Genomic DNA, 15,320 nt, shown 5'->3' on the forward strand with positions numbered 1-15,320 from the left:
TAAACGCAGATCGTCTCTGAAACGCCACCGTGAAATTCGTGTTTATAACTGTATCGTTGCTATTGTTCAATAAAGTTGTTTATAAAAAAAAAAAAAAAAAAAAAAAAAAACGCCACTGTGTAAACGGATGGCTGAAACGCATCAAAACGACAGTTTCCAGTGGAAAACTATATAGAAGATAGAATGCCTTTATTGTCATTATACAGGATGTACAATATATATATATATATATATATATATATATATATATATATATATATATTGTCGTGCTTGTGCTCCTCTGGAAGTGAGCTCGTGTGGATGACGTGGGTGGAAAAACTTCGCACGACAAGGAATCCTCAGTTTACAAACTTTACTGAGACTTCGGCAGGTCAGTACAGAACATTCAGCTGTTTGTATCAATGAAGGCAGCGGGCTCTAGCTCGGGCACAGAACAGCAAGTTTGCACTGTCCATGCGATGAGCCGTGAGCGCCGTCTGTAGCCTTAGTAACCAAAAAACAAAGTCTCTGTTGTCTATATTCAGAACCATAGAACATTCGTAACCAATCAGCATCCTACATGCATTACACGTGACACACTACGTAAGAGAAAGAGGAGGGGACAAACTCCTCGACTGTGGACCGCCTTACAATATATATAAATAGAAATAGAAATAGAAATTCAGGGGCCGCATCCTGCGAAGGACCCGGCCCACGTCCTTCAGAGCCTACGAAGACCGCAAAGGGAGGACGTGAGCGGCTAGCCTTCATATCAGCGTCACCTGTAGCTCATGTCGCCTAGCAACCGTGAGTGTGAAGCCCAGCTGTGTAAAAGCAGCTGGTTAAACGGAGAACGAACTTTTTCTCCTTTTTGTGGTTTAATTTTAATTATTTATATATATATCTATATATATATATATAGATATATATATATATATATATATATATATATATATATATATATATATATATATATATATATAGATATAGATAGATAGATATTGATAGATAGATATAGAGATAGATATATATATCTATCTATATTTATATATATCTATGTAGATATCGTGTGTGTGTGGTGGGGGGAATTCTGCTTTCCTGATCCCAGCTATGGACATGGTCACCCTAATTTCCACTGGCACCCCTGATTCCACTTGCTCGTCACCTGCAGTGTGTATATAACCTCGGCCCTCCTCTCCATTCCTCACTGTATTGTTAAACTATGTTGAGTGCTGCAGAATTCATCTTGGTGTGCCTGCCTACCTTTAAGAGAAACCTGCCTGACCCACATGAGTAAAGCCCATTTCAGATCCTAACCAGTACAACCTGGAGTTACTCACCTGCATATTGGAACCACAGCAGTCCACACCAGAGATGCAGATTCTGTCCAAAATACAAAGTCTGGAAATCCAGTGTTTGATTAGTTTCTCTTCCTGTGTGAAATATTTCAAGCCTGAGTTTATTTATCCAAAAGTTTGAACTTTTTCCAGTGTGTCCTACAGTTTGAGTCCTTTGAGTAAATGGTGACAAGCTTACAAAAAAATAAATAAATAAAGCTTGGAGAAGGCCGGATCCTCACTTTTTAGTTAATATAATGAAATTTTAGAGATCTTTAAAACCTTAGTTTTTCTTGATTTTTTTGTTGGATCAAGCAGAATCCCAAGAAAGCCTTCAAGGAAGCCTCTCTTCACATGTCAAAGAGTCTCTGCTTGGGTGAGAGTAAATTTCACGTGTCTGTTATGTTGTTTAAGTGCTTTCTCAGTATACTGTCCTCCTACTGGCCTGTTGTCAGTTTCCATATTCTAAATAAAAAGCCAGATATTTGGAGTGATGATGTTTTTATTTCAACTCTGTCTGAAGTACATATTTACTGATTTTGCACAAATGATACCAGGCTACATGTATGTTCTTCACACATCAGCACGACACAGAGAACACTTACATCAACATGACAGTAGACATGCACATAACAAGGCAGTGGCTGGAGTCAGCACTGGTGGCTAACTGTGCCAAACCACCACTGGCCTGAACACAAAGAACCAACCAATCACAATGGGTGATATCACTGCTGTTGACGGGGTGTGGGGACGCGGAGAGGACGGTGAGACGGAGGAGGAGGAAGTAAAGGAGAATAGGAGAGTAGAGGGGCCAATATCTAAAATATTAAGACAAATCGTAACACTGAGCACCATAATAAACAATAAATATGTTCAGTATTGACAATAAACATCCGTAATCTTATAAATATTTCTCAATATTATTTTTCAATAACATCCTTAAATCTCATTTAAGTTGCAAACTCTCCCATCAAACAGCATCATTTACCTCACTGCAGTGGACACACTCTTGCTTTCTCTCTCTCTCACACACACACACACACACACACACACACACACACACACACACACACACACACACACACACACACACGCATTTTCTTTCTAAGCACAATTCTGTTCAGTGTTACGAGAGCAATACTGGGGGACCAGGAGACACGGTGATCTAAAGGTGATTTAAAGGTGATGCGTAGCTCAGTGGGGGCTCACATGCAGACTGATATGTACACCTGTAAACTCCCTCACCTCCCACTCTCCCTTTTCATCTTTCTGCCTTTACTTCTAAACCCTTTATTCCACCTTCACACATTCATCCTAACTGCCCGTCTCGCTTCCCATCATTGAATCCCCTCCAACCTCATCTTTCTCTTTACTGACTCCTTTCCCTAGCTAGCCCTCTCCCTCTCTCCCCTCTCCTAAGTGCGTCTATTTCAGATCCCCAGCATCCCCCTGGATGGTTTTCTTGATGCGCAGTAGCATCGTGGTGAGCCACTGGTCCAGGCGAGACACAGAATCAAACTCCTTCACGGCTTCTGTGAATGCCTCACTGTTCTGCTCCTCGTGGGCTTCTAGGAGTTTCTGTTGCACAGAGGAGTGGTGACACAATGACACATGATTTAGCAGCACTAATGTTTAAAACTGTCACATTCTGTGGGCTTTGTTTCACACCGTAATTTCAATATGAATATTCAGACTGGATACTATTGTAATAATTCTACATGTTTCTTTGGTCATCATGTAGTCTAATAAGAAATAGAGCATTTAGAGGTAAAAGTGACATGTTGTCTTAGTGCATTGTGTTTTAAAAGCCTTCAGTATCAGTGTGAGATCACCTGTCAGAAGACAGGCAGAGGTAAAATTTTGGAGGGAGTTGTCATGTGTGTCCTTTATTGACAGATCCCAAGATTCTTCATTTTGGCATTACATTTGTGCATTTGTTACAGATTAAACAAAGACGTGACTTTTTTTTCTAGATGGAAATAAAAGGAAATGTGTTTAAAAAAAAAAAAAAGAAACCTTCACAATTTAAACATCTATGTATTGTGTTGAAGAGATATCATCTCAAGTTGGACTACGGCTGGGCTGTACTTTTATGTACTACCAATGTGAACCACGAGATGGTGCAGCAAGTCAATGTAGTTTTTATCAGGCAATTCATTAGGAACACATTCTTATTTATAATGAGCAAAGCCAAAGCCTCCTGAGAAAAAGGGAGAACCAACAAAAACCTACAAAGTTAAACAACAAACACCCAGAAACATTTAAATGCAGCCACTGGTAAATTTCTCTCTCTGGTGGGAAATTGATTTAGTCAAATTTTGCTGAGGTTAATAACAAAAAGCACATTTAAGTACACAAATTCAAATTCAAAATACAATTTCCAGGAATTTATTTCATAAATCATTGCCTGTATGTTGTAAAGAGAGTTTATGTTGTTATTCATATTATTATTGTTTAAATTTAAGACATTTTGTCCACCGTTAATAACTTAAGTGCAATATTTATGCACAGGTTATATATAAAAAAAAAAAGCACCACAAAAAGCAGAATGGTAACTTACCTTTAACAGTTTTAGCTCTCTTGAGTCTGAGAAGGCTGGAAACATCTCCTCGTACTTTTCAATGGCCAACTGAAACATACAAGTGTTCAAGGCACAGCTAAGCTGATTTCTGTTAAAATATACGATTAATCTCAGGAGACCCAATTTATAAATACTTCAAATTCAATCCGCATGTGCCTGTGCGCGTGCAGTGATGGCTGTAGCTGCTGACTGCTTCGTTACCTTGGCATTGAGCTCATCCACTATGAAGTGACAGAGCGAAGCCTTAAAGAAATACTCTTTTGCGTTGTACTTCAGCAGGGGATTGTCCATGGTGCTCATTGCAACCTAAAACAAACACACAATATTATTGCATTTGCAAAAGTAAAACCGGTCTGATTTGGTTGCACGTACTTCGTCGTTACCTGTTCGTAGATTTCAATGGCTTTCTGGTACTGTTCCAGCTGAGCGCTGTAGTGTCCGACCTTCAGAAGACATTTGTTGGCTGAGCTGAAAAGACACAAACAAACAAATGAGTTTTGCGATGACAATAAATAAATCCTGAACTAACTAATATGGTGTCTGTCTTTATGATACAATGTTGGGGTCAAGAGGGAAAGTAGAAATAAATTGGGGAGAGAGTTGTGATGTAAATGTGATTGTGCTACTTGGTTTGTAACTGTGCTCACTAGGGACATTTTATTTATTTGTCTTTATTTAGAAATAACAGCTTTGCCACAGTGCTGGGCTTCAGGGAGTTTCTTTTGTTTGAAACGATTTCGCCTGCTTTAGAAAATACCCTTTCACACGGGGCACAGATGAAGCTGGGGTAATAATTTATTACTATGCCCATACCTTATTAGGAGAGATCAGCTCAAAATGTTCCCAGACAGGGAAATCTCCTCTTTCTGGCTGGTTCCATCACCAAAAAAGAAGCAGCTCAAATAGAACACCAACGCGCAATAGTCCCCAGTATCACAAACTGCGAGGGGGCATCCATTGCGTTTCGCTGCCCCTTATGTTTCGGATCGCACGCCGAATCGTTTCCTGAATCAGTCACGTGGTACGGCCGGCTTGCGAGGCTTCGAACGTCACCGACACAATCCTCGATATGCGTTTCACAAAAGTCTCCCTCAATTACTCGATACACGCTTCGAAGCCTTGACACAGAACGACACATCACTAGTTTCAAGTATTTAGTTTTCATGTAGCTGGCCCCAGACCAGCCTTGTCTCTCTAAGTTGTACAATAAAAGTTAAGTACAAATACAGCTCTCGCCTTGCGTCCTACCTGCCTTGCCTGCTGCAGCAACCATGACAGATAGTTTGTTTATTTTGTTGACTGTTCACAAAATGTATTATCCAGCTGTACAGACTTTCAGGCCTTGCTGTAATAAATCTATGGGAATTTGAGTGAGCATCAATCGATGACCACTTTATCATGTTGTATGAAGAGCACCATTAGTATGAAACACTTCACCAGTGTCAATATCCCTGTCATACGATTTATACATGTATGGTTATATTTTCCTACAAGGGCTATAACTAGTGATTATATTTTTATTATAGATCAGGTTCTCAACTACTTTCTCACTAAAATCTCAATAAAATCTGGGCAATAAAACTCCAACAAACACAATTTCCCAAAATCCAAAGAAACAAGAATCCACAACACAGAGATATCAAATTAGCAATAATAAAAAAAAACAAAAACAAAAAAAAAATCAGCAAATCCTATCATGGTCCCAAGATTTAATCCTTGCTCTTTATGTTTCTTAGTGTTATTTATGGTTTAAGTTTTGATTTTCATTTATTCCTGAGCAATATGAGGCTTTAGTTCTTGTGATGTTTTAGTTCTAGTTAATGTTTGTGGTGTTATTAGTCCCCTCTGTGCTTCCCCTTCTCTTAAATTGATACATGTTCTGTGTGTCCTTGTTTCAGTGTAGTTGTTATTCATTTTCAGTTTTACTTTGGTAATCCTTTGGCTCTTTTGTTTTGCACTTAGTTTTCTTTCCTTCTGTCTCATCACCTGGGTGATTATTCTCACCTATGTCTCATTTTTCCTCCAGCTGATTCCACTCCCCTGATTACCCTTCTGTGTATAAATTGTCCTGTCTCCCCTTGTCCTTTGCTGAACTGTCTCTAATCCCAGGCTGTGTGGTTCTGTCTGTGTTCTCATATGGATGCTGCAGCCTTATTTGGAACGCTGCTATTGAATTTATTAGGCTTTGCTACAGCCTAAACAAATGTAAAAAAAAAAAAAAAAATTGCCTTTTGTTATTGGAACTCTGTCTCTCTGTGTCTGGCACTTAGGCCCTCTCACTACACATCTCAGGACTAATCTTTATGTTTGGGAAGCCGAAACTATCGAATACTGAAACACTAGTTTCACGAGTATGTTGATGAACACAGAGATAACTTTGTGCATTCGTTAGCAGTCAAACAAAATAATGATTAAAAAAAAGAGAGCTGAACAACATCTACAGTTAGTTTAAGAGAGAGGAAGTCCAAGAGAGGACAAACGGGTTAGTGATGACAGGAAACTAATGTGCAGGTTTGTTTACATAAAACTCCCTTTATAGTAATACTATGAATGCTTTATTTGAACTGATGTTTATATTGCTATTATAATTTGACAACATTTAGCTGCTAGTGCACTGTTTTTAACCCATTATAATGTCACAAATTTCTGTAATTGTGATCTGCACGCAGACAGAAGAGAGAAGGTGTGTGTAAACATACCCACATGTTGATTTGCTATTATTATTTGTACTCCATTACTTATTTCCTCCATTGCTGTGAGAACCAATAGAAATCGCGCAGATCTCACCCACAACATCACCGTTTAATCTCAAATTTATTTTACTTCCAATAAAATATTTTGAGCATTGTTTAGTTTCTCAAATATATCTCTATATATCAAAATTAAGCATTTTTTGCTCTCTATTCCTTCGCTTAAGGTACAGTTAGTCATGTTGTACTCAAATATACGTATATTAGTGTGTAATTATGTCTTCCAACAAACTACTAAGTTGTCATAAACTTAGACAAAAATGTTCAGAAACATGTTTATTTATTCCTGACATTTTTACCATTGCATGAGATGTGATCCTCCTGAGGGACACCTAACAAAGAGCCAGCTGAACAACAGCGGCTGGTTTATGAGCTAACATCATGCGAGCTAACGTTAGGCTCGAATGTTCTGAAAAAGGAAAAAAAAAAAAAAAACACTTTCCCTCTAATGAAGTTTGCCTTGTATGAGAATTTATTCACTAATGACGACTAACAGAGGCAAAAACAGCCGTTGCGCTTACCAACAGAAAAGTTCAGCATATCCTCAACAGCTCACCTCGGCATCACTTCACTATCACCTCATCAGTCAATAGTGAGCTTCATTGACTCATATCAGACTCTTTTCACAAAATTTTACAGCCTCCTTCAGGATAAATGTGGACAACTCTCACCCGGCATATTGACAGCAGAGGTAAACAGTGGACTGACACACACTACAGATGAATAGCAACCAGAGTCATTTGTTCCACAGCAGCCACCATAGCTAGGATTAGGCTCTTGAATTGGGAGGGGTAAGAAAACAGAACTCAGTTGACTGCAATCTGCAATCTACTGACATCTAGTGGTGAGATTTTACAAACTCTAAATTTAAATATTACTCAAATGTGGCCGTTTTAGCTTTATATCTGTACTGTGTACGTATTTATCTTTTACTGCTAATTCAAACAGCTCATTTACCTGTTAGATTCTTCTCCCTTGTAGTAGTCTGCTGCCTGCTCATAGTGAGCAATGGCCTGAAAGCACACAAATGAGGACATACAGATATCAAAAATCTTTTTGTCCCAAAGAAAGGAAGGAAGTTATTTTACTCTCCACTTTACCTTCTCAATATCCACCAGCTCTGACTCATAAATCTCTGCTATAGTGATGTGATGTTTGGCTGCAATGGTAAACCGACCCTGTATTTGACACACACACACACACACACACACACACACACACACACACACACACACACACACACACACACACACACACACACACACACACACACACACACACACACACAGGCAGACAGTACATGGCATTAATCAAAGAAAAGACTGAGATTACTGTCAGAGAGAGATTTAATGACTGGCAGAGGGCTTACCATGTCAGTGTAGATGTCAATGGCCTGATTTAGACAGTTGATAGCCTCTGGAAAGAGAGAGACAAAGTGTAAGGAGGGCTCTTATATATACAAGGAAAATGGAAAGTCTGCTGAAGCCCTGAAGTCGAATTAATAATCTCCAATTTCAGTTTCATCCCTCTGTGACTGCTAACCTGCTAACCCACAGTATTTTATTAAGCTCATCACCAGCAGGGCTGCTGCAACACAACCCAGATATTAATTTTCCTAGAGCAAACTAGGGACCCATTTTAATCTTCCAACAATACCACCTCTGGGCTCTGAACCTGTCAGCGAAATGCAGCGATCCAGAGCCTTCCCCTTTCACATGTAGTTCTACACTTTTTTCTTTTGGTCATTGTTATGAGGAAACCAGAGAAGTGTAATCACAGTGCACTGATTTAGCACATCTGTGAGGTCAGCTGTAACCTTCGTAATATCTGGGTTGGGGTTGTTGCAATTCACTATAATTGTTACAAAATTTTGGGGGAATTGGGAAGCAGCAACCACCCCAACAGGATTTTCCTGCATAGCGATTTTAGAGGAGCCAAAGGAAACGCACCAGCACTGTAAATCATAACTTTTTAACCAGTTTGCCTTTATTCAAACATTACAAACACTATTTTTAATCAGATGGTTAGGAAATTTCATAGATTGTTGTTAAATAAGGTCATACAGACTCATTGTATTTTCTGTACATTGATCCATGCATGGTCACCCCCCCCCTCAATGGCCCATTCTGATCCAGGCTTTTTTGCATGGACCCCATCCTGTGCTCACACAGGAGAATTTGGACATAAACCAAATTTTTAGATAAGCTTTAAACGTGGAAACTTCCAAATGACTCTGTTTATACTCCATTCTGCACTTAATCACTAAATATTAGGCATATCTATCTCTCTTCCACAGTGTGTCTTTTGGCCTGTCTCTCTCCCATCAGCCCCAGCTGGTCACAGCAGATGACCCCCCCTCCCTGAGCCTGGTTCTGCTGGAGGTTTCTTCCTGTTTAAAGGGAGTTTTTCCTTCCCACTGTCACCAAGTGCTGCTCATAGGGGGTCGTTTTGACTGTTGGGGTTTCCCTGTAATCATTGTAGGATCTTTACTGCCTTGAGGCAATGGTTTGTTGTGATTTTGTGCTATATAAATAAAATTCAATTGAATTGAAAGAAGGGCATTAAACAGGTAAGGCAGCACAATCGATCCAAATTTAAATCTACTTATCATTATGACTTCCACTGTTTATAAAAACAGGAAACAATTAATTTGTTGTATTTCTTTTCACTTTAGGCTTCTGTTCACTTTTGTCTGTGTCTGCATTACAGTGATGTACTTTCATCCCCGCGCTAAACCTCCAACCTCACTCCCTGATGGGCTGTGGACGGTTTGGTTCTGCTCGAGCCAAAACGATAGAAAGAGAAATGTTACAATTTTAAAAACAATTCAGCTGAGTAGCCAACTCAGATATAATTTTAGACGAGTAAAGCAGATGCTCGAACTTTAGTTTCTGTGAAACCTTATTCTAATGGGATGGATGTGGAAATTAACAGGCATTTATATAATGCTTTTCTATTCTAGTCTTACTGACCACTTAAAGTGCTCTGTGCGACTGAGCAGAAACATTTACGTGGTCCTAAAGGAAAATCTTGATGATTCTTCTTCTGTACTGCTCAGGTAGCACAAAATGGTTTACAGCACAAACGCTGTAAACAACACCAACAACAAAAAAACAAGAACATATTCTACAACTGTGAGGAAGACTATCATTATGAATGACACACCCATAACCAGCACAGATCTTTGCATGGATCTACTTTACGTTGCACTTTGTGAATAAAGGGTGAAGAAATTGGAGACAACAGCAAATTTGGGGCAAAATGATTTTTAGGGAAGCCTGAGCAGAGTGTGCTAGAGGAAGCAAATATTCTGAATAAAAACAGTCCTTGAACAAAAGTAACACACTGAGATTTTATCTCCTAGCTGACATAAATGGATGGTTTTATCTCCTGAATGTCAACAGCAGCTATTAAGGCTGGATCTCACTCGGCTCAGCTCGGTCTGATTAAAATCAAGGCAATTATCTGCGTATCAACCTGTTTAGTAGCTTCTAGCCAAACATCAGTGCACCACAGTGTTTTTCTTACATAACAAAGGTCATGTTTTATGTCAGAAGAAGGAAGAACAATATGAGATCTTCTTTGAAACTATTTAAAGGGAGACAGCATCAGATACCTTCAGCTGCACTCTCATTCATCAGGGGTCTCCACAGTGGGTCGCTCTGCATGTTTTTATTTAGATTTTTACACCAGATGGGATTTGGGTCTCCTCCCAGGACTGAATCAAGGATCTTTTATTTGTGAGGCAAAAGTGTAAATCACCACACCATGGAGTCATGCTAAAAAGAGATATCTTACAAATGTAAGTTTGTAATGTCACTCTGACACACGTGTGTGTGACACACAGCAGTGCTCACCCTGTGGGTCGGCCTTCTTGTAGGCGTTTCCGGCATCTACAAAGCTGGTGGCGGAGTCCAGTTTGTTCTGAAGCTGCATGTGGAGCCGAGCGGCCTGACAAAACGCGTTCCCAGCAGCTACACACACACACACACACACACACACACACACACACACACACACACACACACACACACACACACACACACACACACACACACACACACAGAGTCACAGCTTGAGTGAGACAAACTTCAACAAATGAGAATGCTGTGAATATTTGGTCACACTGAAGCTCTTGCCGCACTGTGTAACCGTGCTCACGACTGAGTGTGCGGACAGACACACAACAGGCAGCATCAAAACACACATTCAAACAGCTAAATTCTGCACAGTGTGAGCTATTATTGGCACATCTGGCCTATCTGGAGCACCCGCTGGTTCTTGCAGACATAAAAATCTCTCTGATTTGTCCATGTTTAAAGCTCTTATTGCTGCATGTGGTAATATGATGCTTTCTGCAGGCTGTTGAATCATTCACATGCAGCTAAAATGCACATGGTCAAAGCATTCAGATAAATGTGTGTGTCTCCATGTGGGTGTTTATGTAGGAGTTTGTCTTTTTTGTGTAGGGTTTTGTTTCTGTCTAATGAATGTGACGCATAAACGTGTGTGTGTGTGTGTGTGTGTGTGTGTGTGTGTGTGTGTGTGTGTGTGTGTGTGTGTGTGTGTGTGTGTGTGTGTGTGTGTGTGTGTGTGTGTCACCCACCACTCCAGTTCTTTGCCATCTTAAACATGTTGGCTGCTCTGGCGTACATTTCACAGGCATCCTCCACCTTGTGGTTCCCCCTAAAACACAGAACATGTGCACAAAAAGAAGAGCCAAACGAAACTGATCATTTCTTCTTTGTCTAATTTGACCTCTTAAACCTCTTAAACAAGAAAAAAATTTATGTTTGCAGCCTTCACATTTCGTAACTGCAGAGAGCAGCTGAGGACAGAACACCCTGCAGCTGATGCTCTCTCAAATCTAATATTTGTCTCTTGTGTATTTTATTGCTGCACATACAAATGCATATTGTTGTGCTGCACGACTCAATTGAATTTTTTATTTCCTACTTAATAACCATGCTCATCGCTGCATCATATTTCTCTCTGGTGTACTACGTGCAGCCTGAACTAGATCACAGTGTTTATGTCGCTCTCCACAGGACGGAGGGCTGGTTTTATATTTGTTTGAAGAAAAGAAAATACAAATGGAGGACAGTAAATCAAGCAGCCACAAAGACAAAGATTATAAATGGATAACAGCGTTTTTCTCTCACCATAACAAAGAATTTAATCTGTTAAATGCGACTTACGTTAAAGGAAGATGATTTCCTCCTTTTTGTTAATTACTAGTTTCTACTGCCTTCATTTAAAGTAATTTTTTTTTCTATTTGAAAAACTTTCAATGATTAATTTTCTGTAGAAAAATAAAAGCAACACAAATGTAGAAAATGCTGCTGGGGAGCTGCACGCTGTCCGTGGCTCACAAACCACAGCAAACAGGCAAAGTTTAAACCTAACAAGGATCCTCCTCAGGCCGCCTGATAAATAAACACAGCGGATTTTTGCTCAGTATTTGACATTTTGTGGCTTTGCTGCTTCCCTCAATATTTCTACAAGAGCACAGAAGAAAATCTCTCATGAAAGATGTCAAATAAAAAGCACATAGTTCTAAATCAGCAAAGAAAGCAGGGGCTTAGCAATGTTCAGTAACGACGTCTGCACCTTTCTATGGGAAAATGATAGCAGCTTTTAAATTATACATCACCACTAATCAGATGTATATGATATGGCATCACAACGCAACAACCTACTCCAGTCACAAAACAGCCACAACTTAACGCAGGCCAGGAGCTCATCAAATAATCATGGCATAGCTTATGTGGTGACCCAGATCTCAAATTTTAGGACACTAAAGAAGCGCTGTGGTACTTTAGCTTTCACACTGATTTTTACAGGCAAGTCCTTCAGTGTTCTGTCAGGTATGTCACTTTTAAACTTTAGTCACTGTGCACCACCAAATGAATTTGAAATGAAGGAATCCAGATGTGACTGAAGCGTGGACTTTCAAAGGGGGTTTGACAAAAATGGTAGATTTAGGAATTACTATGTTTTACATGGGTGCTTCATTTTTAAATGTTCAAAAATAACCAGGGAATCAGGTCCAATAAGGACTGACAGGTTTAACTGCTACTTCACGACAAAGTCAGAGACATTATAAGAGAGGTACATACACTCAAAGGATCCTGAACAGGAATCTATGAGAAACTTTTAAGATGGCAGCAGGAAAAAAAAAAAAAAGCTTTTTAAAACCTTTTTCTGGGTGAAAAAATCTGCCTGCTGATTCTATACAGTTTTTTTGTCCTGGTGCCTGCAGGTGTTACCAACATTTGCTTTTAGAAGGGCTTTGACTCAATTTAGAGTCCAAAGAGGATTGGACTCTAAATTGAGTGTGGATGTGAGTGAATCCATTGCTGTAGTGTATAAAGGCAAAATTATTAAAATTGTGTCACAATCCCAATAGATATGGATAAAAACTTAGGGCGGGAGCTCATTTGACAGCAAGGTGATTTCCAAAGAAATAGAAACATTATAGCAACTAGACTCTAACAATCTAAAGTTTAAAACCTCTAAAAATGAAGAACTCCTTGAAAATGTGCATTCCTGATGAATATAAAGATTTAGGACCTACAACATAAACACATTTGCTGACGGTGTTTTCTGATCAGACTTGGTACTCTGGTATTAACCAAGATAATATATCATAAAAAGAGACAATATAGGATGTATAGTCTGTGATCGTGGCTATGTCTCTTTATTGTTTTCATAGTTACTTAATAACAACCTGTTCTGCTTAGTTGGTGAGTTCACTAATCACTTTGTGTGACATATTTTAATGCGTTCTAAGTTTGTGTTCCTTGTTTATTCTCAGGTTTGCGTTTAGCTAATTGGATGTTGTGTTTTTTTAACTAAAATGGTGGCTAATCATAAATTCTTCAAGTTCACGGTGACAGCTCTTAATATCCAAATTTTCAAATAAACAGGCCAAAGCCTGAAAATATTCAGGGTATTCCCGTAAAAGTTAAAAAAAGCGAAAAGAAAAAAAGGCAAACAAATTCATAAAATTAAAATTGCTTTGTTTGATTAACAACTTATAAATTTAACTAATTACCACGGTATATATATATATATTTTTTATCAGTCTTTTATGGGGTCAGGAAGGTCTTCCACAGATCCCGTTCTAAACAACTCAGACTGAAAATTTAAGTTAAGTTCTTGTTCTATGCCAACCTTGATTTATTATTTTCTTTTACTTCTATAAATCTAAAAAAAAAAATCCTTAAACTCACTTCTTAAACTTAATTTTTATAGATTTGCATTAATGTGATGCCTTGTTATGTCTTTTATTGCATTTATGTTTTCATTTGTCTTGTTTATTGTCTGTCAAATAACATTTGAAACTTTCATTTTAAGGGTGCTCTATGAATAAAGTAAATAATGTATGACTTTATGAGACTGGTATGAAAATACCTTGAGAACACTATAGCAGGACATGCAGATTCTTTTATGCAGATTCAGGGTCATAAAATAATAAGAGAATCAGGGTAAATGCACATATCACCGTTTCTTTATGCTAACTATTCTGGATGAAGCTGGCTGCAATAATCTGACCCACATTTATCAGATTCTGATAGTAAACACGTAACTCAGATTTGCAGAGAATAATCTCAGAGGCCATTGGGCCAGTTTGATTTGGGAGAGACCTGCTTTGCGCAAAACACAGTTTTTTTCTTTTTGCAAAGACCGTTGCGCAATGAACCCTCAGTAATAAGTTGCTTCAAGCAAACAAGCTGTCTGTTATCTATGGTTACATCATATAAAAAAATATGGCTAAATATCCGCCCCTCCCACACATGAAGGCAGCTAACTCACTCCCATCCACACACACACACACACACACACACACACACACACACACACACACACACACACACACACACACACACACACACACACACACAAAATAAAAAACCAAAAAGAAATCCATCCCCCGCAACACCGCATCACCACCGGCCTGACTGCGCTGCTCTCCCCGCCTCCTTGCATCCTTGCCACGGCCTCACGCAACATCCAATTCCGCTCACCTCCAGCATCAGCACCACCAGCATCAGCACCAAGAGTGCCACATTTACATCTCTCTTGCGTATCAGGGCGCAAAATCTGCGGTGACAGCCAGTGTTTCTGGCATGAAGCTGACACTATAATAGATAGATAAACATTTTTTAAAAAGGACACAATGTCACAGTGAATGTTAGGCGCTCCTAATGGGATTTATAAAGAATAAATTATAGTGTCAATACAACATTGAGCAATGCAGGCTCATGTGCCGCTTATTTCTGAATATTAGACGCGTTATTTGTATATCACAGGCCTGATATAGACATAACGAAGCGATCTCTCCGTGGAGAAGATGGGCCCTGTGTGCAGAAAGCCCCCTCCCCTCCCCACCACCACGGTGAGCTGATAAACAGAGGCATCCTTTACCCGAACATCCCTCCGAGGAAGGATCCGGACGCTTTGACCTTCTTGTCAGCTTCAGCCATCAGCTGCATGGCCTCCTTCTCTTTGCCGGAGTTATCCATGGCGAGCTGGGTGTCTGCCGCTGGAGGAGGGATGGGAGGAAAACAGGCCGATGTTCCGCAGTGGATGGAGAGGAGGAGAGCTGAGCAGAGGAGAGGCGAGGAGAGAGGGGAGCGACGTCTCTGCTGTTTGCGGAGAGGCGGCAGC

The 15,320-nt window shown here is 39.6% G+C and overlaps 1 protein-coding gene across 1 annotated transcript; it reads right to left on the minus strand.

Annotated features, from left to right (window-relative positions):
- Window positions 1-1,800: 1,800 nt before the first annotated feature.
- On the minus strand, window positions 1,801-15,319 carry napba (N-ethylmaleimide-sensitive factor attachment protein, beta a). Its single transcript, XM_030748032.1, has 10 exons — window positions 15,078-15,319; window positions 11,254-11,333; window positions 10,505-10,621; window positions 8,017-8,063; window positions 7,748-7,825; window positions 7,605-7,660; window positions 4,281-4,365; window positions 4,099-4,203; window positions 3,877-3,945; window positions 1,801-2,894 (listed from the first exon to the last, which is right to left on the minus strand). The coding sequence occupies exons 1-10, from the start codon at window positions 15,173-15,175 to the stop codon at window positions 2,742-2,744; spliced, it is 888 nt and encodes a 295-aa protein (XP_030603892.1). The 5' UTR covers window positions 15,176-15,319; the 3' UTR covers window positions 1,801-2,741.
- Between the last annotated feature and the right edge of the window lies 1 nt (window position 15,320).

Source organism: Archocentrus centrarchus, chromosome 15 (assembly GCF_007364275.1).
Source record: "Archocentrus centrarchus isolate MPI-CPG fArcCen1 chromosome 15, fArcCen1, whole genome shotgun sequence".
NCBI classification, from domain to species: Eukaryota; Metazoa; Chordata; class Actinopteri; order Cichliformes; family Cichlidae; genus Archocentrus; species Archocentrus centrarchus.

Coding starts and splice junctions, on each gene's coding strand:
- napba (XM_030748032.1), bottom strand. CDS start 15,175: ATGGATAACTCCGGCAAAGAGAAGGAGGCCATGCAGCTGATGGCTGAA. Junction 10,622..11,253: donor GATGGCAAAGAACTGGAGTG/GTGGGTGACACA, acceptor GTGTGTGTGTAG/CTGCTGGGAACGCGTTTTGT. Junction 8,064..10,504: donor CAAGAAGGCCGACCCACAGG/GTGAGCACTGCT, acceptor CTCTCTTTCCAG/AGGCTATCAACTGTCTAAAT.